The sequence below is a fragment of the Falco biarmicus genome, chromosome 1 (assembly GCF_023638135.1).
Source record: "Falco biarmicus isolate bFalBia1 chromosome 1, bFalBia1.pri, whole genome shotgun sequence".
Lineage (NCBI taxonomy): Eukaryota > Metazoa > Chordata > Aves > Falconiformes > Falconidae > Falco > Falco biarmicus.
This window is the reverse complement of record NC_079288.1, coordinates 82,763,362-82,791,221: the sequence shown is the minus strand read 5'-3', so window position 1 is coordinate 82,791,221 and position 27,860 is coordinate 82,763,362. Positions and strand designations below refer to the sequence as shown.

Here is a 27,860-nt window from a genome sequence, read left to right as displayed (position 1 = left end):
ATTGAGTTTTTATTTCTGACCGACTGAGATCACTCCTGGATTTTTTTGACAGAGATGAATACAATGCATCTTTGTTGCAGCTGCTCTTCTTCAAGGCTGCTTGCAAAGCCTGGTTGTTTCCCAGCCGAAGCCCAATGTGACAGGCCCTGTGACACCATTGTGCATGCCTGGCTGTACAGTCAGGGTCTGTATTTCCATCTTCTGGCTTCATCTGAAAGTCCAAACTGATGAATGATTGCTGCAGTTATGGAGACTGGCATTAAGAGCTAATCCCAAATACATCTTCTGTCCTTGGTTATGCCAACAGTTGAAAGAATGGAGAAGGAAATATTTTATTCCTGATATATATGTATTTTCTCTTGAATTATACAAAAAGCCATCAAGAATCTGCCCTGACTACAAATCAAACCACCAACAGAACACAAAAGCAATGTATCATCTCTTGCAGGGACCAAGAGGCATAGTTTAGCAAGAACTGTGAAGAAAACAGCAATATCTGGATAAAAAGCACACCTACATTTACCTTGTATAAAATTTAAAAGCATCTAAACATCCTGCTTCAGGACATGTGCTCATCCATCCCTTACATTAAGGGAACATATACACCTGTCATAAAATTGTGGTTGCTTTCAGATCTGCCTGTGTAGCAGTTCTCAGGAAAGTGATGTGGACCTCTAGTACACCAGCCCTAGTACAGTTTGAACTGTAGATGACACCACAGGGCCAGTTCGATCCCACCTCGTCTAAGAGTAAACGTATCCTCACCCGGCTCTCCCGACATGGCCGCTGCAGTGTGTTATGCACTGTAATACCAGCACTCATGTATTAGCAGCTGCCAATGTCTGGAAGCGCTGTTTCTGTTTTGCAGCAATCATCTAGGTTAGGGAGCAATGTTTAGATACCATAGCAATAAGCCAGGCATTTAAAAAAATAATAAAATTTCCTAGCTAGCACAATCTGTAATGGCTTAATCTGTGTTCTTGCTTAATCAGCTTTCTCCTGCAGCCAGCGCCCAGGCTTTCTAGCTCTGCTCCAGTGGTTTTTCAGCTCTTTTTTTTTCAGTGGTTCAGTTGACTTCTACGCCCATGATCAGGTGCATTTACAAGGTTGCTTCTCCTCTCTTGCAAGTCAGGCAGCCGTTTACACCAGTCCACCACTATATCAGGCTTTTTTTTTTTTTTAATGCACTTATTCAGTAGCGTTGGGTGAGTGTTATCAGGAAAACAACAGTTTTCCAAGACAGATGCGGAAAGGCCTGAAAACCTTCATGCACCCAAGCTCTCGGGAGTATAAGGCACAATAAAAGCTGCTAGAATGTATAGTGATGTTGGGACTGATGTCGTTTGTCGACAGCTGGGCGGTGAAGGGACGGCACAGGCAGCGAGGAAATGAGGAAACGAGGTGGTGCAGCCGCGCGGCCCGGCTAGGGGACAGGGGCCGCGGGTCCCCCCGCACGGCCTGTAGGGGCAGAAAAAAACCCCAAACTCACAATTTCTTGAGGAAAGAAAGGTCTGGGAAATATTCATTTGGGAAAATAACACCACAAAAAGCTAGGGAGTGGAGGGGTTGTGGCACTTCTGCCGGCTGCCGACTACCCCACTGGGTTGCGCCCCCCGTGCCCCCAGCCCAGCGCTGCCTCCCCTCAGCCCCGGGCAGCGCAGGCCCCGCTCCCGCCCGCCCCGCTGAGAAGCCGCGCTCGGCTCCCATTGGTTGCGCTCCGCCACGTGCTGCGGCGACCCCGCCCCATTCCCCCACCGCCCCCCTCGCTCCCTCCCTCCCTCCCTCCCTCCCTCCGCCGGCTCTCAGCGGGGCCGTTACCTGCGGCGGGGCCGCACCGCCCGCCCCCGCCCCGATGCGGAGGCGAGGCGCTCGGACCGAGCCCGGCGCAGGTAGGGGATGGCGGCGGACACCCTCTGTCCGCGGGTGTGAGGTGCCGCTGTGGGGTAATTTGGAGGGGGGGCGGGAAGGGTGGCTTATTCCGCGAGGGTGGGGGGGGAGGCAGGCCGGTGCGGCGGCGCGGGGCCTGCGGGTGCGGGGAGCCGGGGTGCTGAGGGGGCTTTGTCCTCAGAAGCGCCCCGGGAGGCCTCTGTCACTGCTGGAAAGGGTCCGAGGTGCGTCTGAGGCGTGAAGGCACCAACGTTTGGGGGTGTTATTTGAGGGGGGTGATGGGTCCCGGGGATATTTCAAGCCATATGGGGCCGCTGCTCCCTCCCCGGGCCGGGGGGGCCTGGAGGCCTCCGGGATCAGCCGGGCCAGGCCGCCGTGTCCGTCCACCCCGCTGCCATGTGGGGCAGAGGTGGTCAGGATGTGCCCCAGTAAGGGCCTGTGCTTCGAGAGCTCTGAGGGCGATGAGTTGGTGGCTGTGAGTTCCTGAGCAGATGGGGTGATGGAAGTCAGGTCTGCCTCGGGCCCCTTCTGGGAGGGAGAGTAGTGTATCTGGGGCTGCCTTCAGTTGTTCTTCTAAAATAGAGTCTATAGGTTTCTGCTTCTCTGCAGGTTGCAGTAGCCTTTTGGTGGGAGATTTTGTCTTTACCTGCTTGGGAGCCATGTGAATGCAAAACAGAAATGAGTTCTGCCATTGCTGCCAAAGCCTTTTTATTTTCTTCAGCAGTACTTGGGGTGAGGGGGAGAAAGCAGTTTTTTGTGCTGAGCTGTTACGGTGTGTCCCATCATCCCGTCCCTCCCCCCCATCGCAGTAGATAAGAGCAAAATAAAAGGCTGGTAGAGGAGACATGCTTATTTTGCAGTTCTCTTTAGTTACGGAAACGAATAGGAAATGTTCATAAAATTACTGGAGCTAAATGGCTTTCCTGTGGTAAATGGCTAATTTTTTTTCTCATTCTGAGAAGAAAGGTAAATAAAGATGTGTATTTCTTTTCTAAAGAAAGCTTATTGAGAGAAATGCTCTTTGTGTTTTTAAAGTGGATACATATTTTTAAATGCAGCTTACAATGGGACTGTACAGATGCTGTTTAGAAGTGGTGTGCAGTTTTCCTGCGTAATTCCTGTGTAATTCCATCTGCTTCACTGCAGCAAGGTTACTGTCTTCCTTCTAGATCCTGCAGCAGGAAACCTTGAGCTGTCTCCCAAGCCCTCTGCTAGCCAGATAAGAGGCAGCAAACGCAGGGAACTTCACTGAAAGGTCAAAATGCAGCTGGAGGGTTAGTGTGCGCAAGCACTTTGGGTGTGTTGGCCGCTTCCTTGGGTTTGATGAGAAATGGGCTCCTTCTCCTTCCGGTTTCCTGGAACTTCTTGGGATTTAGCATCCTCCTTTCTGCAGTTTGATTAAATTGGTCAGATGACTGACAGGCGGTTAGGGACAGGATGTAGGAAGAGAAAGTGCAGTATCAGAAACTTTCTTTTACTGAGGAAATTGGCAAAAAATATTTAATTTTGTTTGTTGTACGTATGCCAGTTTAGGTGATGGACGCAGAATGTGCCAGGATTGCCGCAGAGCTGCAGCATTTGGAGGGCAGATTATTTTGTTTAGATAAGACAGCCTGGAAAACTTAAGTAGCTAAATTAGTGAACAAGACCCAGCCAATGCTTCACACTTGTCATGGAGTAATTTTCAAATTACAAGTGAGTCAATGAAATGTGCTCAAACACAACAGATTAAAGCATCTGCAGGCTTATCCAACACTTCAGAACTGTGTGATGCTAATTTGGACATAGGACTTTTGGATCATGGGGAAGTCTCCCTTGTTGCAAGCAACTCTCTCTCATAAGGTCATTCATAAATTAAGGGCTTTCTTAAAACTTGTGTAGGCTGTTGTTTTCCATTACTCCTATGGCAAGGCTATTCCTTTCCTGCTCAGGAATCTTATGCTCGTAGTTCATGTTTATTTATAATCACTTTCTTGTGTACTAACATTGTCCCTTTTGAATTGTTTGTTTTTGGCTTTTGTGTTTACGTGTTTGGTGTGTCCAAGGACAAACTGAACCTGTTTTGTGAAGCTTGACAAACCAAGCTCTCTGTTCTCCTTGGGAGCAGCTCTTCCTTCACTCCTCCATCTCACCAACGTGCTCTTCAATCCTTTAGGTCTTGAAATCTTGAATTCAGATGTTAAACATTAAAATTGGTTCCAGCAATGTTCTTTGCTATATTGTAATTTCTTTTTCAGCCTTTCCTTCATGGAAGGCTTTTGGCATCTCCTCCTTTGCTTCTGTAGGCTCAAGTGTGATTTTAATCATGATCTCTTGGAGTGTTAGATGATATTGTGGTAAAAATGCTGCTGTACTATTAACATTGTTCCATAATTACCAGTTGTTCGATGCTATTCTGCTGCATAATTCAGATGTAATATGAAACATCTTGGCTGTGTAAGTCTGCTGGCACATTTCCTTAGCCCAGTAAAGATTAATGCTATGCCCTGTCTTTTCCGACCATTTCTTTTAGGGAAGATGTATTCCTCAATCTTCCCATATATGGGGAAAGACGTGAGTTGTTCCCACTTCCTTGCAGGGGCAGAGAAATATCTTCCACTTGTGCCGGATGAACTTGCCTGGCAGGTGGTGGGTGAAGTGCGGATACACTGTGCTCTCTTCCTCCCCTCCTGGCTGGCTTGGGTCTTTGTCAAAGTACTTCCCCAGGTACAGGGTCTGTGGGTCTAGGGGGAAGGAGGATGTGCTATGGAAAGGAGCGGAGCATAGGGGAGGTTTCCAAGTAGCAGCTGCCTGCTGCTGTGCAGCGGTTTGTGGATGTGAAATCAAGAGGGTGATCTCTGAACAGAATTCTTTGCCTATAAAGTTATTTTAGCAGGCACTATTAATATCCAAAAAAGCTTCCTGTGAATGCTGCTGAAAAGAAGTGATGGTGTTGTACTCTGAGTGTCTGTAATTAAGCTGATAATTGGACTGGATTTGAGCTGGAACCAATTTTTCTGTGTTCAATCTAGATGACCCAAAATTAAGAGCAAGTTGTAGCCTAGCTGTAGGTATCCTTCCTAAAGGAAAAGACTGGGCAAATAGGCACAATAATGTAAGTTTATTAATGGTTTTATGAGTTGGTGGTTGATATTGCAAAGAGGATGTGGGAATAAGCCATTACACAATTAGAAGAAAACACAAGTAGGGCATCATAAGGCAAGGAGAGAAAAATGGTAATGCTTCTAAAAGATACTATTGCTTTTTGCTGGTATTTGTGGCTCCAGGCAGAAAAATTGTCACCTATGATCCTGTTGGTGCCTTTGAGAATGTCTGTCAACTGGTCTGAAATTTTAATTTACTCCTTGTTTCACTTTTTGCCAATTGTGTCCATGTTTATAAGATGCAATATTATATTCACATTTTCTGAGGAGACAGATCTTAACCAAGTGAATTGCAGATTGTGCAGATGACATTGGTTTTCACTTTTTATTGTCTGATTAAAAAGCTTTAACAGTCAAAAAGTTCATTTTGTAAGATGCATTATGCACTAATGTAATCAATGTCCTGTTGTAGGTGCTTATAACTGTATTATAGGCTAAACTTTGTTCTGCCATCAAGGCTGTATTCCTTCTATTGACTTTATTACATTAACCAAAACAATGGACTCTACTGTTTATCAGGACAAACATGTCTGTCAAATGCTTTTTTCATTCAATAGTAATAGGTGCTAAGCAGATAATATCCAAAGAAAATGTATCAAATATCTACATATGTTGAAGTACCAACTTTACTGTGGGGTTTATGTAGTTGCAGCCAAAGAAATAATTGACAGAAGCCTCCAGTTTGTAACTTTAGTCCCAGTTTTTTGTCTGGCAAGAAGCTGTCAGTCCCTAACCTGCAACAGCTCCTTGGCTGCTGTCTCTTTATGTTTTGTGACTGTTTCTGCTAGGAATGGGTAGAATGGTGATCAGAGGATTATTTGAAGATAAATATCCAACAGTTAATACGTTGCTACAGCTTATAACTCAAGAGTCTGTCATGCCCCAGTGTGTCCCTATGAAGTCAGCCTCAGATCTTTAGTGGCTCTGGAAGTTTTCCTCGTCCTTGTTGGTTTTGAGGGATTTCTGTCATGTACCATTAAAGAAGAGTCTTAAAGAAGGTATTTCAGTGTTCATTGTATTATAGAAAGAGATTTCCCAATCAGAAACTGTTCCTTTGGGATACCTTGTCTGTTCCTTTTCTTTCTACACTTTTTCCTGAGTATTTTGTCACTATGAGCAAATGGGTTCATTCCAGTAAAATGCTTTTTACTGTTCTTGTACAGGTTTTAAATCCAATTTCAATATCTGGGCAGGTTTTCCATTAGCTTTCTAGGTCTGTTAAACCTGTGTTTAAAATTTGGCTTAAAAATTTGGAGTTGCTTCTGCAGAAGTCATTGAAAGTGAGGCGGTCTTTCACTCTGCAGCTTCTGGAGTGCCTCTTGCTAAAGGATGTTTGTATGTTGTTCCAGGTCGATTGGGTTTTTTTAATAACAAATTCTTTAATTCGTGAAACAATATGCTTCAAAATTGTTTTGGTATTTAAGAAATACTGTGTGTTTTGGATGGTTAAAAATAACTCTATTGCATTTGTAAAATAGCAGTTTGACTGCACAACACTTGCAACTGCAGAGTCATCTGTGTATGAGTTGCACAATTAACTGTTCTTAGTTTCTGGGTTTTTATTCTTTGTATTATAATTTTTTCTCCCTGATTATTATTGGGATGCTGCTTGATCCACTGTTGGTTTAAAAAATTTGTTAACCATTATATTTTTTAAATGGACAGAGGTTATTTGCAGAATTTATTTCATTATGGTTTATTGTTTCCACTGAAGAGATGATGAAACTTGAAAGCATAGGAAGGAGGTGTGAAGGTATCGTGGGTTGATCAGGAGACGTGGGAGGGAGAGTCACAGATGAGGGACACCCCTGGGGACTTGTGGGCCACCTGTGCCAGAACAAGTATGATGGTAAGAAGCACAGAGGAGCTGCAGGCAGAAGCCATTATACACATGACCCCAAGCTCCTGCGCTGCCTGTTGCCCCCCCAAAGGAGTTGGGGCGGGCTCTGTGTAACCTGAGGCAAAAATAAGGGAAAGAGAGACAGGGAGGTGAGGAAGAGAATTGTTTGGCTTAAGTTTAGCCTTAAGGCTAAAGGAAGGAAAGGCGTTTTACTCATGTTTACTTTTTCTGAATATTAGAATTGGTGATTAGAAGTTCTGTTAATTGGAAATAAATTATATTACTTCAAAATTTCCTGAATAGAGACTGTTTTGCCCATTAAAGAGAGGTGGACAGGTTTTGAAGATGTGGGAGGGAACTGGGAGAGTTTTATTCCAATTTCTAAATGATTTTTTAAATTACTTTCTTAACAAAAGATCAGAAAAAGTTAAATTTTTCATATTGTTAGGTTTCTTCATCTGAGAGACTCTGCTTAACAGATGACTCAAGTATTTTTTACATCTACTTAAAAAAAAAAGCACAAAACCTACCACCTACTTAACGATTCTTTTATTTTTTTTTTACGTCAGCCCTTACATTTAATCTCTGTGGGTTTCAGTACTGGAGAAGCAAACAAAATTAATTACAACTACATTTTACCAGACTTTTTCATATTGTTACATAATTTAATAACATTTTATTCAAATATTGTACCAGTTTTGAAAGCTTTAATGAAAATTAGTATCTCATCTATTTGGTCCATAATGAGGATAAAGATGTGTAATCCTTTCATGGGCACAACTCTTGCAAGTAAACACAGACATTAGTGTTGTAGTTGTCACAATTTTTGTCATCTGTTTTCCCCAAATGTGTCCCAGGAAACAGTCTGTAAGTGGTTTAAGTTTTCTTAAATAGTCTCTTCTAACTTCTTGCGTAAAGGTTTGCAGTATGTCTGTGGGTTTCTGTTGTTGTTTCAAAAAGCCTCAGAACAGGAAGTTAATGCAGAATTAATTGCTGATAACGTGCACAGCATCTCAGTAAAGAGTGTCTTGCTCAAGCTTATTCCATGTGAAAACGCCTTTTCTGCCTTTTAACTTTGCCTTTCTTTGTTGGAACATAAATGTTGCTCAAAACCAACTAGTTTTCATTTTGTCACTGTTTTTGGAGTAACATGCATATCTGATTTAGAGAACGGAGCATGAAAAGAGCAGGTGCTTTTGCATTAGTTTTACCTTCTGTTTCACTGCCTGCTTGAACCCAATTGTTCTTGATTAATAATTCCTTTATACAGGTGTGACTTTCAGGTTTTAGTTGCTGCTGGCTTTACATTGCAAGCTTCTTGACCTTGTTATGTGAACTTCGAAGGCTGCATTGTACAGCAAGAGCTTGAGATGGACTATCTTGCAGATGATGACTCAAAAAGCTGGCTGTTTCTACTACTGATGGTACTGTGAGAGGGAAAGTTAACTTGTATTTTCAACTTCTAGGAGCTTCAGCAGGACAAAAGATGCCTCGTCCTGCTGGGCTTCAAGCAGTGGTTTGCCCAGGGTAGCTTCCCCACTGGCTCAGTAAGAGCAAGTGGCAAATAACAGCCCATATGCAGGTACTTGTGTAGATCTGGGAGATAAGCTTCTGCTTGCAGAGTTACTGACTGACAGTAACTATCCATGCTGGTGCTTCCTCTGTGGTTCTGGTTCCTGCCTGCATAGACAGTTACTTTGGAATAGTACCTGCCCACATAAAATGCTGAGCTCAGCCGTGGAGGCTGTTAACTGGACCCTCCGTGTATGGGGAGATGGGGACGTGCTTGAATTGGTAGGGCCAAGGAGGAAAGTAGAAACATCCCCTGCACGGGGATACGGTTCTGGAGGCTTAATGAGGGGATTGTGAGGAGCATAGGTATAATGCCTCATTTTGCACTTGTAGGTAGGCTGGGGTGGTCCTGTCCCCATGCCTGGTAACACTGCTGGCACTCAAACAATGGGTGCTGAGAGGCTTTGTCTTTGGGTAAATCCAGGTGCCGTACATGACCAAATGCAATTTTTCAGGGTGTGGCAGTGGTGGTGTACAACTTGACACATGCTGCTTTTTAGCTTTTAGCATTGTCATATAAAAAGACATTCTGAAGACTTTAATTAATTGCTTTGGAAATATTCCAAGTGTGGAAATTTTGTCTACTTAAGAATAACAATGTGACAGAAGTAAATTATGGTGAAAAGAACACCACCACAAAAAGCTTTGGAGTGTGTTCCTACTGGTAGACATTTTAGCTTTTGCAGCAGCTTTACACAGATCACTTAAATTCAGTAGATGAAAAGCAAATTTAAGTCCCTTGAGTCCTCACTAATTGCACCACAATGAGTAGCTATGGAAATGTCAATGCAAAATGTGATTGTAGTACAGTGTTACTGCTGAGACATCTTTTGTGCGCAAATTGAGACGTTTGCATTTACGGGTCCCAAAACAACTATAGCACTGCCCTTTCTGAAAGGGTCTAGTGGTGTTTGGCAGTGGTGTTTTTATGCAAACGACAAAATCTGGATGCTATAGGCACAGCTTGTCTTTGGTGCTTGGTTTCTTAACTGCGGTGGTTCTCTGTGTAGATTCATGGGTTTGGGGTTTTTTTCTTTTTGAAGCTCAGAAAGACTGTGCGAAAGGTGTGCTCTCAGGTGCTTGTTACTGCTGACCTTGCTCTTTTGAGCATTCTTACACCATTCCAGCCAGTGGGAGGTGCTTATTGACTTAGATAAGAGTGCAGGATCAAACCCTGAGTAATTATAAAAAAATGCTGTGCTGGACAGATATATTTTTGACTTGGTATAGCTATCTATCTATCTGCCTTTATCAAAGAAGGAATCATCTGAAGTAAACAGAACTGACAGAAGTCAACCTGGAGTAAACTGTTGCAAATGAAATGAAAACCAACGTTATTTCAGTTATATAAACAAATTAAACAAAACAACTGAGCGTGCTAAGTACTGAGAACTGGACTTGGAAAGGATGTGCTGAACTGATTAATTAAATTTGCTCTGTTTTCTTGTACCCCTTTGCACATCCAGGAGGGGTGAAGGAACTGTTTAGGGATGACCATAATTTATTTTTTAGAGGCAGGGAAGGCTTTCTTATAGCATTTGTTTATTGCAGTCTTGTATTCCTCATTAATCCCCTTCTGTCTTCATCACTTTCCACCTCCTCAGTTCCTTCTCCATCTTTCAGATCTTTTGCAGCCATCCCTTTTCTTTGTTTTGAAAGGTTTAATAAAAAGTGCATCTTGTGAGATGTCTTCGTACAATTCTCACCCTTGGAAATGATTAAAAGTGTGCTGTTTGCAGAGCACTCTTCAACAGTTTATACAGCAGAGGAGGTTGACTGTGGTGTTTTGTGCTGCAGGATGATTCCAGGAGTATGTTAGTGCCATTAAGCAATAAAAAGTTTTATATACATTGAGCAGTCTTTCACAAGCAAGTTTTTCTGTCACATTGCAACAGAACCTGGGTCCTAGAATAGGAAAGACTAATTTGCGAAGAAATAAAAACCTTCTTTGAACAAGGCAAAAGCTGTGACCTTACCCTTGTAATTCAAGCTGTAAAACTTTATGGATTTGATTAAAACTGCTGGAAAATATGTGCTTAATCTGGAGTGTGTTCTCTTGTGCTACCAGTACCGTGGCCAGACCTCACTATGTCATTCGGTATGTTGTTGCAATGATTTCTTGGTAGCAGGATCCTCTGATATCTAGTGTGACAGATTCTTCTGTGCAGAATCTGTTCTGATCTAGGTTCCTGTAGACTGTGATCAAGTTACCTCTTTATGTTGTTTACCCAAGAGAGGATTATTACCTGCACTGTTCTCTAGTGAAAATGGCTGAAGCTTGTTTCCTGCTTTTTATTCAGTGTTTTTCTTTTTTTAAAAAGAAAAGTTCAATTTGTATTTCTCCCCAGCTCTGTATGCAGAAATCTGTGGAACTGACAGATGTAATTATTTTTGTTGTACATTGTATCGTAGGCATATGCAGCATTTGGCAATCACATCCATTCAGTAAGCCATCCATGTCAGCGAGTGATCCCCTTCACTTTTGCCAAACAGTACTGGGTGCCCCTTGTTTGTGCTGGTCTGAGCCAGTCCCCCCTGAGGTGATCTGGCTGTGTGTGCTCTCTCTAGTAGGTGGAGCAATCCAGGAGCTTCCCCATGGTCTGCAGGCCTTGTTTGGCTCTCCTCTGGAGCTCTGCAGTCTCCTCTAATCTGTGCTTACTTTGTGTGCTACCTGTGACTGTGTAGGCAGGCTCAGTGAACTGGGGCTGCTCCCTGTGCGTGCTGGCAACATGATCTCTCTGAATACGTGTAGTCTCCAAGATGTGTGGGTATGAAGGTACTAGGTCCCAGGTAATGATGAGGGTGCTTAGTTGTCTTGTTTGTGTAGTGTGGCAGGAACGGTGCGTATCATACGTGGAATGAGGTGATTGTGCAGTTTCTGCTTGATTGGCACTGGACATCTCAAGGTAGAGCAGCTCACCTTGGTGATCCATAACTGACAGTACAGTATGGTCCTTGTAACAAATTTTGCTGATGCGTACTAGACCTTTACCCAATGTGGACTTGATTTGCTGCAAATCTTAACTGAAAGCAAAATGAACTTGTAATGCTGATTAGTGGGGTGTCAACACCCAGTTCTGGTCCTCAGTGCTGTTTTTATTCAGCAGCGTAGATCCAGCCAGTAAAGACCAGGTGTTGCGCTGAGAATATGATGAGCTTGTAAGACTTGATAGGTTCCCTGTGGGCTGCTCTCTTGTGTCCTGACAGGTTGTGTGGGAGTCAGGAGCTGGATTTGATTTCCAGCTTAACTGCTAGCATTCTGGGGGACCTTGGGGTGTCACTTGGGTTTCAGATTACCCTGTTCTGAGACAAGTGTAGTGGTAGTGACCTCAGTTTGAACAGTGCTTTCAGATCTGCTAAAAGGTGGTGTTTAAGGTATTGCTGCTTTGTGACAAAGACCTACAAGTGGGTGTGACAGCTCAGAGAGTTTGTGCAATTAATAAATACAGCTAGGTGGGTAATTTGAGGATCTTAGTAGTATCATAATAACCAAGTTAGCCATGTTTGAGGTAAGTGGTGAAGTTTTCTGCTGACAAAAAACATTTGGCTTTTTTTTATTTTTTTTCCTTGCTCTGTTCTGTGGGTTTTGATCACTTGCAGGTGACTCTAGAAAGCATCCCTTAACTGTTACCTGCTCTTCACAGGGCTTGAAATGTTGGTGTTGATCTTTATCTGTCCTTGTCCCGGGCTTGTGGGTTTATACCATGTATGTCAAATGTGTTACTGAGGAATGATGTGTGACTCTGCAGAGACTGACTGTGAGTCATCTTCTGAATTAAATATCCCTGAAATTTCAGTGGGCTGGATTTGAGATCCGGAGGGGATGCTTCTGTCTTGTCAGCTCCTTCATCCTGGTGTTCAAGAGTATCAGCTGTTTGTTGGAACAGTTTTGAAATAGCAATACAGACTAGTTCAAATGGGTCATATTGCCATATAAAATCAAGGGGGGTGGAGCAGAAAAGAGAATGTGGAAGATCATTCCTAGATAAAAGCCTTCCCTTAGCCCTGCTTTTTTAAAAGTACTTGTGATGGAGCTTTTGGCAAGAGAACAGAAGAGTGTGAACATCTTTGCAGTGGAGAGCAGTGAGGGTTAAGCGCTGAGATCAAAGGGTTCGAGTAGGGCTGAAATCCTCCACTGTGGAGAATCTGGCTGCACCCTTCCATGGTTGGCTGATCAAAGGGAGTGCTGCTTTGGGAGGTCAGTAAGGCAGGAAAAACCCTGGCCTGGATCTCTTCTCCTTCCAGAGCAAAACCAGCAGGCTTGGATTTGCATGGCGTTTCCTTGTTTGCTCACATCTTTTGGTTAATGGCAGCAGCCTGTGAGAAGCTGATGTGCCAGACTGGATTTTTTTCTTCCCAAAATCAGAATTGAAGCATGCAGGTAGAAACTCATGGGAGCTCAGAAATAGTAAGCAGCAAGATTGCTTCTTGTTAGCTGATGATCTGTGAGGGAGTACTGTGCACTCCCGCTGGGTTCACAGTGTTTGTTGGAGGGAAGGTGCTGCTATGCACAGAAACTGCCCTTGTGCTGGCAGCCTCCTAGCCCTGCTGTGTGCCAGGGAAAAATTCACCTCTTTGGTGCTTGCTGTTGAAGTTGCTTAACCACCTTGTTGGGGTTTCTGAAGGGGTCAGCAGTAGATTCAGACCGATGATGAGACAGTTTTGTTTGACTTCAGAGAAATCAGGGAGCTGATTTGAAATATGGGCTCCTGTTATGAGGATGAGAATGGGGATGGTTTGTACAGGTTCTGCGTGCTGGGAGCATGCTTGAAGCCCGCAGGGTAGCGTAGTGCTTGGGTATTTTGATTCAGGGATCCTAAATACTCTAGGCATACTGTGTAGGGTTTTTTTTTCTTGTCTGGAGTCTAATAATTGTTCAAACAAAATGGTATTTGACCAAGATCAAACGATAAGAGTATGTAATTGCAATTATTAGACTTCAGACTTACGAAGAATGCAAAGACCTATACCTGACAACCTGCAGATATTTTTAGAATCATGTCCTGGCAGTGCATCTGAAATGTTGTTCTTGATCACAAGGAGGTCAGGAGCAGTTCAGTATTCCTGACACGATAACTAAGAATTACAAGTCTTCTCTGGGAAACAGAGTAAGTTAACAGTCATTGGATGTCCTATCTTTTCTTCAGTTCAGCAGAAGTTAACATAATTTTTTTTTTTTTTTTTACAGCAATGCTGAGTGACAGTAACCTTGTGAAACTGAAAAGTGATTTTTCGCCTCCTGTGCAATGGTATAAGGTGGCTGCCTGTGAAGATGAGAAGACCAAGCTGGTTTTTAAAAGGTACTCGCAAGTAAGTGTCATTGTCACTGCAACTGTCATTGTCACTCTAGCCTGGGCAGTTACAAAAAGAATGCAAAAATCAAAGGATGAGATCACCACAGGAACTGAATGGAGGGTTAGGCACACAGCTTTCCTTGGACATATAAAACACTTCGAGGAACCTAGGCACTCTCATAATAGTATCTGTTTTCCCAAGCTAATGTTAGATCCCAGAACTTTGCTCACAAGTATTTCCAATCTTTTTTTGTATCCAGTTAAGTAAAAACGTTGAGGCTTTTGTACAGTCTGGCAATTGAAGAAATTGAAATGCAGTGGGTGTTTAGTGGATATTTTGGGGAGGTGTCCCCTCATAGTTAGTTTGTTTATGAAAACTTCTGGAATACTACATCACAAAATCTTACTCCATTTTTAATAGTTTAACGTCATAGTAAGCGTATGCTAGTGTACATCAAGAATCTTATTTTAAACCAAAAAAGTTCACTACTGTGGTGCCTCTCTGCCTCATGAATTTTCAGGTCTTAAAAAATGCAAAGCAAAACTGTTATACCCACTGGTGTTTTGACCACTTGAATGGCGTAGTCCCAGCTGAATCTAGAGATACGTGATAAACCCCTGTGGAGGAAAACCAGCCTCATTCATTTGCTGTGATTCCCGTTTTCTGACAGTCAGCTGATTGCCAGGGCTTGCAGCCTAACATGCTAATGAGGGTTTTAGACCCTTATCAGTGCAAAATTTAATTTGGTTAAATCAAATGCTAGAACAGTGCTGCTTTTCGAGTGGTTACCTTGTTTGCAGCATATACTGCAAATTCAGTGCCAGGATTGGGTCTACTAGTCCAACAGACAAAAAAACCCCTATCTTGGAAACCTGTGTTAACTTCGTTAGAAAGGATTCAAGAAGTGCTAAACTTTTGGTAGGTTGAGTATTTTTTTTAAAGACATTTAAAGAAATGTCCAGTCTCTAGGAAACCATAGGAAATGAAAGTCAATAATAAAGCTCAAACTACATACTTGAGCAACAACCAAAACTCTAACCAAATAACGATGCAATTTTTGCAGATCGGTTTAGACATGAGCCAAGTGAATATCTGGAGATCAACAGTGAGATTCCTTAGGAATGAAAAATGAATAGATCAAAAATATGGATAGTCTGTATTACTCACTTTTAGTGTTGGGGGTGTGTGTGTGTTTCTGTATGTTTTGGGGATGTAAATAAATTAAGCTTCTCAATATAAACCTGAGCATTAAATTCTGCATTGTGGTCTGCCACAGAGTTGGAAGTTTTGTTTGTGAGTGGTGGCCATTGGCCCGAAATCTTGCAATTTGAAATCCCATCTGCTTTTTGACTTGCATGAAAATACATGTTTCAAAATAGTTGCCCTTTAAAGTAGGAAAACAGAAGACACTTTTGGTTTCTTCATGTGAAGAGAGCCGTTCACCCATCAGAGATGTGTTTAGAGTATATGATGCAGGCACAGAACTGCAATGTTTTCCTTATCAAAGCATCTATTTATGTTTGTACTTTCCTGCTGATAGCTCTGAAGAGTTGTGAAAGACTTGCAGTGAACAAAGCAATAATTTTTCTTGGTTTGAATCAAGTACAAGTATTGACCTGAAGTTCTTCAGTTGTCTTAAATTTGTTTTAAAATACTCATTTAGCAGTTCACGGATTGCTGGAAAATGTTATCTTTTTTCCTGTCTCCTACTCTTACACCTTCCTGTTTGTTTCTAGACTTCTTGCACTGTTTGTGGTTGGAGGCTGCTTTCTTTATATCCTCAAATTACATTTTGGCCCTGAAGAATGTGACAGAACAAAAATGCCGTATGTGGACCTCGATCGTGTAAGGGTTGGTATTTTTTGGCTTTTTTTTTTAACTTGGCCGGAAAAAAAGTTTTTGATTGACAGTATAAGAGTCAATAAGTATCTGCAACAGAACTAGAACGCTGAAATTATCTGTGAGGGAAAATATATTTTGTTTCATTTCATGCCATAGAACTTCTGGGGTTTGTCCTTGTTAAGTGGCAACAGAAGTGCATAGAGAAACTGGAATTTTAGAGATAAAATGAGATAAATTGTGACTGTTAAAAGTAACATAACATTTGAAATACACATGGCATCCTACTGTTGTGTCGGTGCAGGTAACACTGGTGATCAGAAAATTGATGCAAATGAATAGTAACATATAGAAAAAAAAAAAAAGCCCCAAACCCAACACACAAACCAAAGGTTTATTTTTACCTATGCAAGTTCCCCAGTCTCCTTTGCCTTTAGTTGCTCAGATGTTTTCAGAATCACAGGGCAAACCTGCAGGAGGGTGCATCTCTTCGTTCATTTCTTTCTTTACTGTACCAGCTATTTCAACTAGTTTTGCGTGTTTGAAGCTTTTAAGCTGGTGTACCAGGTTTCACTTAACTCTTGATGACAGTTCTCTGCTACTTAACCTGATTTCTCTTTATAACAGTGCTTATTTTCATTTAGATTGTTACTTTTCTTTCTTTGAATGTTTCAACAGTACCACACACCTTATAGCAGGAGCCCTGATTTAAGACAGCTTCATCTTAGCATCACTGCATGTGCATCCTCCCCAACCCCCCACCTTCTTCAGTGCATGCTTTTCCCCTTCTGAGCCTCTGCCTCCCCGTTTTTCTAATTTGACTTGCTACTTTTCTCAATAACGTATTCTTGCTTCAAAGCAACAAATACCTTAAGCTAAGCAAACCTAGACTGCATGGACGGTGTTTATTGCAGTCTCATGATCCATTTTCTGTTAGCTGCAGGATGAGGGAATAGCATTGTTTTTTATCTAGTTAGGTAATAGCTGATTACAAACTGTTTGGGGCAGTTGTCAAGTGGTAGGCATTCATTTTTGCTAGTAGGATACACAACTGTCAGGCTCTTCCAAATATGCACTTACTCTTGTCTGGCAAAGTACAGCATGAAGTTGCTCAGTAATGCTTTGTGCAGGGAGAGGTGTGGTGTTTATGCCCAAATTTACAGAGACCTTTGTAAGGGTGGCAGAGGCAGTTCTGTAGAACAATCTTGTTTAAAAACATCCAAAAAAAAGCATAACTTCCTTCCTTGTGTGGACAGATACACACTTCCCTTAACGCTACAGAAGGAGAACTGAGTTAGCACTAGTTTTGAATCTTGACTGTCTGACCCCTGTGTTTGCTTATGTGTTTTTTTTTTTTAATGACAGGGGAGGAGACATCAGCAGAGTTGTATTGTGGAAAAGAATATGCAAAAAGATTTTAACTGATAAAAATAATGCCTTTGCGATTTCTCCTCTTTACATCACATACTGGCATGCCACTACAGATTTCTAAAAAATGTGCATGAATAGTTTTGGGTTTTTTAAATGAGATGGCTCAATGTATACTTTTATCAGACAGCTTAATCTTTTTATGCAATATGGATCTTTTTATTTTTTTATTTTAGCCTTTTATTTTAGTGACTAGTCTTTGAAAGAAGACCTGAAACACCCACACCTTGCATTCCTTTCAAAGTTGTGTTTTAGTCATTGGCAATACCATTTTAGCAATAATTATGGAAGAATTGTTGCTTCATTTTGATTAGTAAGCAAATCTAACCTGCCATTTCACAGAACTTTTACCCAGTGGATGTGTCCCTGGTAAAAACCTACCACAGGCAGAACTGAGGTCACACAGTTGAGCAGCAGAGTAGAATTCTGCTGGCTGCTGAATTAGGTGGGTAGAGGTACATCTACATTTTTTTATCTGTTTTTTAAAATAATACAGATGTTCTCAGATGGCTCATTTTCACTTATGACTTTCACTAGCCTAACTTATTCTTCAGAAAACCTCCTGTCCGGATTTAAGTGATTGGGTGGAGAGGCATTCCTTTGCAGGTTTTTACCCTGCACTATTTAGTACCTGCTTTTGGAGTGAATGCTTTAAAATGTCGTGTATTTCCATGTTTAAGCTTTCTTTATAAACCCCCGTGTGTGTTAAATCTGCTGGTGGCCAGCTGGTAGCTTGCATTAAGAGGTCTTTGTATGTTCCTGAAACTGGGTTTCCTGATAGAAAGCATGTATGTTTTGTTTTAGAGAGCACAACAGTATGCCAGTGCTGCATTGCAGGAACAGTGCCGACCTTCTTACGTGAAGAAAGAAATGGGGAAGTTATTTGCAGAGAAATATAGCATGGACATATCTCCCTTTGTAAGAAAAAATATAAATGAAGATGAAGCTTTATTTAAATATGAACCTCCTTTTGGATTTCACAAGTTCTTTGATAAGCTTAAAAATCTCCTTGAACTTTTACCTGAGCATGATTTACCAGAAGATCTGAAGTCAAAACACTGTAAGCGTTGTGTTGTTGTTGGCAGTGGTGGAATTCTTCATGGATCAGAGCTGGGTCACTTACTGAATCAGTTTGATATTGTTATAAGGTATGTATTCTCCATTTAAAGATTCCAACTACTTCAGTTTTATGAGGCAACTTTGTTTTTTAAGGGGAAAGTATCTCCAACATTTATGCAACTTATAAGGCTATGTCTGAAAGTGCTTTTGAGAAATTTACTTATGACTTGATGGAATTTGAAGTCTTGTGAAAATGACAATTTATTTTGCTCCTAAGACAGGTATTCAGTGTAATCTGTGAACTTCAGATACAAAAAAACATGGGCAGAAATGAGATAGAAACCAGTGATATCACAGACAAGTAAACAATGCTGGTTTTATCCATTCATATTTTTAAGCTTTCAGAGGTAGGCTTTAGGACTTACCACTGCCTTTTTCCCCTTGGCTAGTTGGGATGCTTATTTGAAGGATTTTTTTTTTTATAGCTGCTATTTCAAACACAACAAAATTTAATTGGTGTTTCAGTATACAGTTTGCTTACACACTGTATAGCATGCTTATCTTTCCTTATCTTTGCAAGATCAGTGCATGATTACCCATGTTTTCTAATGCCCGAATTAAACGAATACATGCTCTGTATTCATGCTTTCTGAACATCAGTTTGAATGCTCCTTCTGTGTATTTTGAATAGTGTCAAGTTACAAATTTAATTCAAAGCAACTTGGGGAAAATATAAACTAAGACTTGCTCCTCTTAAAAAGGGAAGTCGATACAGTGGGTCGATAGTGCTTATACAAAGGTAAACAAACCTGTTAGCACGTGGAGTGGCAGAGAACTTGCATTAACTGGTTCTCTGAAATCAGGGCTGGCAGTGTGCAGGTGACTGTTCTGTTGATAAAACGTTTCTGGGACCTGAGCTGCTCTGCAGAACTGATGGAGTTGGATGATGCTGTTCTTGTCAGCAGTGTGCTAACATCTGAAATTTTCGGTGAGCTGGAATGGTGTAAACTCACAGGACTTCTTACATTGCATTGAAGGGATAATTTGGATGCCTTTCAGTGTGCAGCACTTGCGTGTGTGTATATATATAAAAATAATGCAGGCAACTTCCTGTGTGGTTTCTTTCCCTTCCTCTTTTAAGCCTTCTGAGTTAGCACAAGACAATGAATATGAAATTCTGCAGTACTGTTTTAAGTTACTTTTCTATTCAAGCTTTTCTTTTTGAAGTTTTGCACTTGTGCCAGTTAATCTAGAAATAGAATTGGCTTCCTCTCAAAGATAAGGGATAGATGAACATGTGAGGTAAGGAACAGGGAGAAACTGAGAAAATGCTGTACTCGGCTCTGTTAAAAGTTTGTGCACTAAATACAAGTTCTGTTTAGTGTCTGATGTTTTAATGAGATTGTAACCTATGCTTATTAAATGCAGTTTCTCTCCATTGTGGTTTGGTTTTGTTTCTTTTTTGGGTTTTTTAGGTTAAATGATGCACCAGTTCAAGGATACACAGATCACGTTGGTAACAAAACGACTATACGGATGACTTACCCAGAAGGAGCCCCCCTTTCAGAACATGAGTATCCTCCTGCTAGCTTGTTCGTGGCTGTTTTGTTTAAAAGTGTTGATTTCAATTGGCTTCAAGCAATGCTAAAAAATGAAACCTTGGTATGTATATGGCAGTGTTATGTACCTGTGATTTTTGGTTTTTCTTTTCTAATGCTTAAGAAACTGACTGAGCTGTTAGTTCTTGTTTAATTATACTGAGGATCTTTTATGTAACTTTGTGGGGTTTTTAACTGTAACTGTCTCCTAGTTACAGTTGGCACCAACATGCATGTTGAAGCCCCATGCTGACAGTAATGCATTCCTTTTTTCTACAGATATTGATGGTTTGCACCAGGCTACATGACATACCGAGTGTTTACTAAAGTGGAATTAATTTCATGTTATGTTTAAGTGACTTGTTCAAGTCTGCAGAGCCTGAAATAGAAATGAGATTTCTGGATGCCAGGCCATTTTTTTTTAACAGCTGAAGTCCATACTGCTACAATAGGCATACATGCAGTTAATGTGTAATTGAAGCGTCGCAGTTGTTAGTTCGTATTTGCCTGTGGTTCCAAAATTAAGAGGTTGTTTATTTCTCACTGAATATTTTAAAAAGTGCAGAGATTCCTAAGGAGCCTGATAGAAGGATTCCATGTTTCCAAACTCTCTTTAAATTGGTGGTTTTCACCTCTTTCAATTTGCAGGCAGATAACTTCTGCAAGTTGAAAATCAGTAGCTAGGTTTCTCTGACCACAGATTGAAAAAAAAGTACTCTAAATTATTGAGAGAGATTTAGAAGAAAGACTGTCAAGTTTTTTAAGAGTTTGATACTTACTAGTTTAGGCACTCCCAAGTTCCCTTCCAAATTCTGTGATTTTTACAAGGTGAAAGCATATGGAAGGTGTGTTTTATATTGTGACTGGCTACTACTACTTTAGTTCAGAGAATGCGTACAAGAATATTGCCTTGTTTTGAATAATTTGAGTGTGTTTTATAGAGAGGAGATTGAATGCATGAATTTGAGCAAATTTTAGAACTTCTGCTCCCTGATTATTTTTTTTTTTAACCAGGGATGAAACACTGTTGGTCTATGACCTTCCCTGCAGCAGTGTGGTAATTTTGATGACCAGCAGCTTTCTAACTTGAGTTGAATCCCTAATTTGTAAAACAACTTTCTGGCTATTTTATGTTTTAAAGTTTGGTTTTGAAGAATGGGTAGTACAAGGATTGCTTTCTGTATTAAAATCTGTTGCGGGGGAGGATTGTAAGTGATTGCTTTTGGGCATATGCAGCGTCCTCTGTTAGTGAATTACAAGACTGAAGTATGTGCTTTATGAAAATAGTACCTTTTCTTGTTTTGCATGGCTTAAGAGCTGTTCTGCTCATTCCCACCTTTCTTCCTCATTCTGGTGTTTTTGCTGGTGTAGAGAGCCTGTTTTGGGAACTGATTTGGGAATGGGCATACTGGAGGGTGTCCACTGAGGGGCCATGGAGATGCTGGAGGGGCTGGAGCATCTCTCTTGTGAGGAAAGGCCAAGAGAGAAGAGAAGGCTTGGGGGAATCTTACTAATGAATACCTGAGGGGAGGGTCCAAAGAGGGTGGAGCAAGGCTCTTTTCATTGGCACCCAGTGATGGGACCAGAGGCAATGGGCACAAACCAAAACACAGCAGGGTTCTTCTGCACATCAGGAAGCACTTGGTTTTTTACTGTGACGTGACTGAGCACTGACACAGGTTGCCCCAGGGAGGTTGTGGAGTCTCCATCCTTGGAGCTACTCAAAAGCCATCTGGACATGGATCTGTCCAACCAGCTGTAGGTGACCCTGCTTAGGCAGGGTTGTTGGACCAGTGGACCTCCGGAGGTCCTTTCCATCCTCAACTGCTCTGTGATTCTGTGAACTGAAAACATACTTCTCCTTTCAAATACTAAGCTTTCGGTTGGATCACCTCTCTATGCAGGCATTAGTACTTCAGTAAACTGATTCAGAGCACAAGCAGGAAGATGGGACCATACCAACCTATATTTGATCAGTTTAAGCTGCTGTAGAGTTGTAACTTAAAGCCTGTTTAAAAAATACCGGTCTGTCGCAGCTGTGTCAGTTTTATCATTTCCTTAGTGTTACCCATTATACGGAAGGGCTTGTAAAATGAGCCTGATGTAGTATTGGTTTTCCCATTAGCATGCATCTAATTGACTGCAAGCAGCATGTGATCAGAATCTAGCCTTCTGAGTCTTATGTCAAGTCCTCTTCTGAATTGCTACATTTGTCACTAGGTGGATGCTGTCAAACAGCAGCGGCTCACTTCAAAGCCTGAGCACAATTGGTTTAAATCCAGTGCTTGCTTCAGAATGCCTGGTTAATGTTCATGAAAAGCTGTGGTTCCCTTTCCCATTTCTTTATATACTGCTGCCTGCTCAGTTGTGCTGGGGAAGGGCCAAAGAACCTGGAGGTGCTGATGGATACGGTGACTGATTAAACACAAAGTGCAGTCAAATATTCAGAATAAGCAACTTTTCCCTCCCCTGTCCTCTCTGCAATTCTGAATACTTTGAAGGTTTTTCTTCTTTTGGTCAGTCACTTGAGCTGTACACTGGTATTCCTGAACCACCTTAGCTATAAACTGTTTCCTGAATTTCTCAGAATCAGTAACTTGTGTAATCTGTAACTTGTGTAGTGTGTCTGCCGTGCACTTTGCAGCCTCAGAGTCTCCCTTTGCTGAACTGTTTGTTTTTTCTTTCTCTTAGCCCCTGTGGGTGCGACTCTTCTTTTGGAAGGAGGTTGCTGAGAAAATTCCTTTTACATCAAAGCAGTTTCGGATTCTGAATCCAGTCATCATCAAAGAGACAGCTTTGGACATTTTACAGTTCCCTGAACCTCGGTCAAAATTCTGGGGTTGGGATAAGGTAAGAGATACCTTTTAGGAGAAGGAGACTCTAAATACAAAGTAAAAAAAAAAAAAATTGAAAAAAATTTCGGGTTCTTCTTTCAATATAGTTTCTCTGTGCAGTTTCAAGCTGGTCTCAAGTAATAGGGAAATTAATGTGCTTCCAAAAGCCTCTTGTATTTTGTTGTGTAAAATCAAATTAGGATTTCAGCTCACCTTTTTAGATGAGGTATTATGCCTGTGCATGCTGACCTGAAATGGCTTGTTTTACAAAGCATTCTGATGCAGTGAGACATAAATTTATTGCAGTGCAGTGTGTTAACTCACAACATCAGTGTGACTGGTGCTAAGTATTCAGAACACGCATTTGATGTATGTTAAATGTGTTAAGAGCAGCCTCGTTAAGTCAAACCAGCAATCAGCTATAGACAGATGTGTCTCCAGCTGCAGAGAAGGCAGAGAAAGTATGGAAACCAGGCCAGTGTAAAGCAACCTTCCAACTGTTGGAATTGCTATGTATACCACTGTGCTCCATAGCAACTGATGGGTGTATCCTCCCTCTGTGACCTTCTCTTCAGCAGTAGTATGGAGTGATGAATTGCCCAGTTTAATTATGTACTGCGTTTTGTTACTTGTTTGAGCCATGGGGTATCACTAGTTCTCTTGAACTATAAAAAATACTGAGTGATCATTGTCTTTTCACTTTTTGTATGAAAGCATTTAATGGTAGCGTTATTGCACAGGTGTTTGAAGGATCTTCTCACATTTATTTGTCAAAAAAATATAACGTACCAAGCTGCGTATCTTTTAGTTGTATAGTAGTATACTTGCCTTCTTCACAGGTGGTTCAGTGAAAAGTCATGTTCTGGAGACTACTGTTAGAGAGCCTGTTGCTCAAGACTGAAGTAAGCCTGCATCAAGAAATGTCAAGCATTAACTGCATGTCAGGCGTTGTTTGAGTGTTTGGAGCAAGGGCTCACTTGTAGTTTAACTACACAGTAATAGGGCGTGATGCCTTCACAGAAAAAAAACCTTCATGTTGACAGCCAAAAGTCTTGTTGAGGACAAATACTCAAGTTGTATTAGTATTTGGCCCTGAAGTTTTTCATTTTACTTGATCATTTACTTGATTTTTAGTTTTAGTTGTTATTGATTTTTGTTTTAATTAATGGTTTAATTTATTTCAGCTTTAAATGAGGAGAGGGAATAGACAAAGACATTAAATTTTGTAAAGCGTTCATAAAAACTGACAAAGGAGAATGTTTGAATTCAGCAGGCTTCGTTTTCCCCCCTTTTTAGAATGTACCTACAATTGGGGTCACAGCAGTTGTTCTGGCCACGCATTTATGTGATGAAGTGAGCTTAGCAGGATTTGGATATGACCTTGATCAGCCCAGCACACCTTTGCACTATTACAACAACCTCTGCATGGCTGCCATGAATGGACAAACTATGCACAATGTGACAAGTGAAACAAAATTCCTGCACAAACTGATCAAAGAAAAAGTTGTCAAAGACCTCACTGGTGGGATACATTGTGAATTCTGCAACAAAGACAGCTAGTGATTGAAGTGCTGCATGGTTTGGATTTGTTGTATTTCCAGAGGTTCAGCTGGAACAACCTTTTCACTGTCTCAAAGTAATTCTTTAACATGTATATAAAATGGACATTGAGTATCTGCTGCCTTTTTATAATGTCAAGTTCAGTTTGTTGGACTTTTAAATTTATTTTGATGTTAGATTTTACTTTGCACATCTTTGTGAATAACTATGTGAATATAACTTGGAGTTGAAATATATCCATTTAAAATATTTAATGTTTTAAGTTGTCTGAAGAAAAGCAGAGTTTTTGTTTTCAGATGTCTATGGTATGCACAATGCTAGCCTGAGTTGTCTAACAGCATACAAGATTTTTTTTCCACTGAACTGCTGTCTTTGATCGAGTTCTTGGTGTATGACTCCTTTTCATGCATGCCATGAAAAGAAAGGCGTATGCTTCTCAAGTCTTTAATTTCTTGCAACTCGAGTGTTGTGTTTCCCTCAGATATTTATATTTTGGTTTTGTGCTGATACTGTTTTTTTGAGGGGTGGAGGAGGAATGTGGGAGTGGAGCTGAGGGAAAAGAAACTGTTGTGGCAACAACTGAGTAGTAAGTACTTTGGTGTTCATGATTGGTACTAAAATCATTGATGCATTAATGTATTGGGTTAGAATCCTGCTTTATCATGAGGCATATTTGGGCCCAGGGTACATTACAAGAGGATTTAGCCAGTAGGAGGCTTTCACCTGGATCATATAGTATGTCGTTTCCTTAAGACCCAGATAAGTGTTTCTAACAAGTTGATTTGCAGCAGAGTTCAGCTACCCCAATTAAAGAAGTGTCATTAATACAATATCTGCCCCCACCACTTTTTTTTTTTGAGTGACTTGAAAATTGCTGGTTCTATAAAATGGTGGTTTGTATGAATCTTCTGTTTAGCAAGAGTAGAATCTATGACTGGGTGAAAATTTCTGTTGGTTTACTTTATGATCCTTAAGTGACTAATTACAGATATCGTAACTGTAATAGTTTACAATGATGATAACCTTTATGAACTCTAGTGTTGACTATTTAATTGCAGGGAGAGGTAGAGATGTTAATTTTCCTGAATCAGCTTTGAAGTCAGAAGTTGGGTTAGTGTGTGTAAGTTCAGAAGAAAATCACTTTGAGAAAGCAGTAGGATACTAGTAGCCAGCTAGATAACTGCTGAAAATGGCATACTTTTTTTAAAAAAGCTATGTGTATATGTTCTTGTGACTGGAAATCAGTGCATTGGAAAGAAACTGGACTGTGCAGATCTGTAAGCAGGTTTTTGTGCTCATTTTCTTACTAGCAGAGGAGTAGGTATGACTATGTGCACTGTGTTGTGTTGTTACTTAATGTACAGTATGTAAAAAAACCAAAGTGCTTTCTTTGGGATTGAAAGCTTTTTAGCAAATTGATGGAAGTTGGTGTAGAAACATTGTTCATAGTCAGGGACTCTCCACATGGCAAACATTCCCGCTTATTTTTGTTATGGGTGAGGACATGAATGTAGTTGTAGTTTTGAATATTCAAAATACTCATGTGGGAAAGGAAGATTAGGGCTGTTGGGTTTTGATTTTGTGGTTGGTTTTTCTTTTTTTCCCCATGGAAAGCAGATCTAATGAATGATGATGTTAGAATGCAGGAGCAGCAGACTGATCTTGGCCTTTAATAGTAAAAGGCAATAAAATGACATCAGATCATAAAGCATAACTCTGAAGAAAGTTGTGGACCTCATCTTTCCTAAATCCCACGTACCTACGTGTCCTGGAAAGCCAGTTGTGGATGACAGGCAAATTTGAAAATCGGATTCTTGTCTCTGGCACTCTTCATAGCAATAATACTAATCTAGCTTCTCCTCTGTGAAACACAAGATTTTTTTGTACTAGCAATAAATTTGTGGTCTACGTTTTTTCTTGTAAGTATAATAATTATATTGTTTAATTTAAAAACACCTGAAGAGTTTTGTACAGATAGTCTTTTAGTTAATATATTAAAATGTGCTAATTATTTTCTCCTGGTATTTAAACTGGAAGCAAAGAACCTTAATTTCATTCGGTATGAGTGAAATTCTCTAAGATTTGAGAACGTGTGCACTGAATACACTGACAATATGTGTTTCGGAGTACTCGGTCCCTGACCAGTTTGCTTTATTCAGTAACATAAAAACAATCAGTTGATTAATGTAAATGCCAATAGCTTTTTGGATATGCTCTATTTACTGTCAAGTTCTCAAATTATGTTGACGTAGGATTAGATTGTTTTTCCACCAGTTTTATGGCTTGTGATAAAACACTGTTCTCTGTGGTAGTGTATACTGCATTGAATATGCCTGCAAAGACTCGAGCATCCATGAAATGGCAGCAGTATTCATGTTGCAAGAAGCAATAAACTGATGAAACAACTTTCTACTTATGTATTTCTCTGTCTGCAATTTGTTCTGCCTCCTTTATTATGGATTTTACATGTGTTACTGGTCCAATTGAAAGTCTTGATGCAATCCCAGGCACTCCAGAAGAGGGGAGTTAATGGCTGATGATTCTTTCTCCTTTCATTTATGGCCTTTTAATACCCGTCAGTGGAGTTGTATCTCTCTCATGCCTGGAAGGGAGAATCGTCTCAACACAGACTGTATCATAGGCTTCCAGGATTTTGAAGTTAACGCAGATGAGAATATTTCAGACTGGGTTATAGCACTGGCCTTAAACCAAGGGTGTGTCTCCTTCAGTGATGGAGGCATACTGGAGCTTCTGGTCTGTGCTGGTCTCTGTGGTCTTGCTGGAGACAAGATGAGAACAGAAGCTGCGTGTGTCTGTGTTGCTGTGTCCTGGATTTTACGCATTGCAAAGAATCTGCATCATCCCTTGTAGATACACCTTAATGGTGTTTGTTTAAAAAGTTGACAAAGAATTTGGGACCTGTGATAAAGCCATTGTGTTCCACATCAGAATTTCTCTTTGTAACTATCCTTTCTGTGTAGCAGCTATCATAGGTTTGTGTCTGGCCTCTTCTGATGCTGAATTTTTTCATGGTTTCTGTGCAGGGAACACAGCTTCAGCTTTGTCCTCCCCTGAATTTAGAGTGGTTGTCAAGTATTTGTGTTATCTCTTATGCTTTAGTCTTTTGGGTGAGATAAGTAGAAATTCTCTGTCAGGACTAAACAATTCTGAAAGTTTTTTGAAATTTTAGATAATTTGTGAAGCTTTTTTCTTCTTACGATATGTTCAGTTTTGTATGGCCACTAAGGGAATAGCAAAAAAGATAACAGCATACTTATTTTGGCTACATCTGATTTGTTCAAATAAATGGGAACTTTTGAGTTGCCAAGTGGGAATTTGTGGTGCTGTTTCTCAAGTGTTCATAAGAGTTCTGCAACCAGCCGATTTATCTTCAGCTGGAGACAAACTGATGTCACCTTGGAAAAGCACCCTGGGTAAGATTACGGTTTGTTACACCACCACGGACATGTGCCAGAGTTGCACAAGGAGATACAGAGCTGCTTGACTGCAGAGTGAGGAATTGCTGAAAAGGGTGGTGGCAGTCTGTGACCAGTTGACATCGAAACTAGATATTGAGCTTGCAGCGTTGTCAGTTGAGATGCTGATTGATGAGGAACTGAGGGGCAGTACAGCCTCTTCAGCAGATGGCTGTGTGCTGATAGCTCCAGCTCTTGTGCTGCAGTTGGAACTCCAGCAGGAGACAGGAGGGGATCAGAGGAGGCAGCTGTATCGGGTGAGTGTGATCACTTTGCCTGTTGCCAAGGGCATGTGAAGGAAGAGCTCGTAGAATCAGAATTATTTAGGC

General features: G+C 40.9%; 1 protein-coding gene across 4 annotated transcripts; it reads left to right on the top strand.

Moving 5' to 3' along the window:
• The first annotated feature begins 1,752 nt into the window (after nt 1–1,752).
• On the top strand, nt 1,753–26,471 carry ST3GAL5 (ST3 beta-galactoside alpha-2,3-sialyltransferase 5). Of its 4 annotated transcripts, none has more exons than XM_056340986.1 (7): nt 1,753–1,889; nt 13,631–13,752; nt 15,474–15,582; nt 17,809–18,152; nt 19,539–19,725; nt 22,353–22,511; nt 23,792–26,471. In XM_056340986.1, the coding sequence occupies exons 2-7, from the start codon at nt 13,715–13,717 to the stop codon at nt 24,053–24,055; spliced, it is 1,101 nt and encodes a 366-aa protein (XP_056196961.1). In that variant the 5' UTR covers nt 1,753–1,889; nt 13,631–13,714; the 3' UTR covers nt 24,056–26,471. The 4 variants fall into 4 exon arrangements, with proteins under 4 accessions (XP_056196961.1, XP_056196950.1, XP_056196942.1 ...); XM_056340975.1 differs by having other exon boundaries at nt 15,474–15,588; XM_056340967.1 differs by having other exon boundaries at nt 1,759–1,889; nt 13,631–13,742.
• The last annotated feature ends 1,389 nt before the right edge of the window (nt 26,472–27,860 follow it).

Coding starts and splice junctions, on each gene's coding strand:
- ST3GAL5 (XM_056340958.1), top strand. CDS start 1,853: ATGCGGAGGCGAGGCGCTCGGACCGAGCCCGGCGCAG. Junction 15,589..17,808: donor TGGACCTCGATCGTGTAAGG/GTTGGTATTTTT, acceptor GTTTTGTTTTAG/AGAGCACAACAGTATGCCAG. Junction 19,726..22,352: donor TGCTAAAAAATGAAACCTTG/GTATGTATATGG, acceptor TCTTTCTCTTAG/CCCCTGTGGGTGCGACTCTT.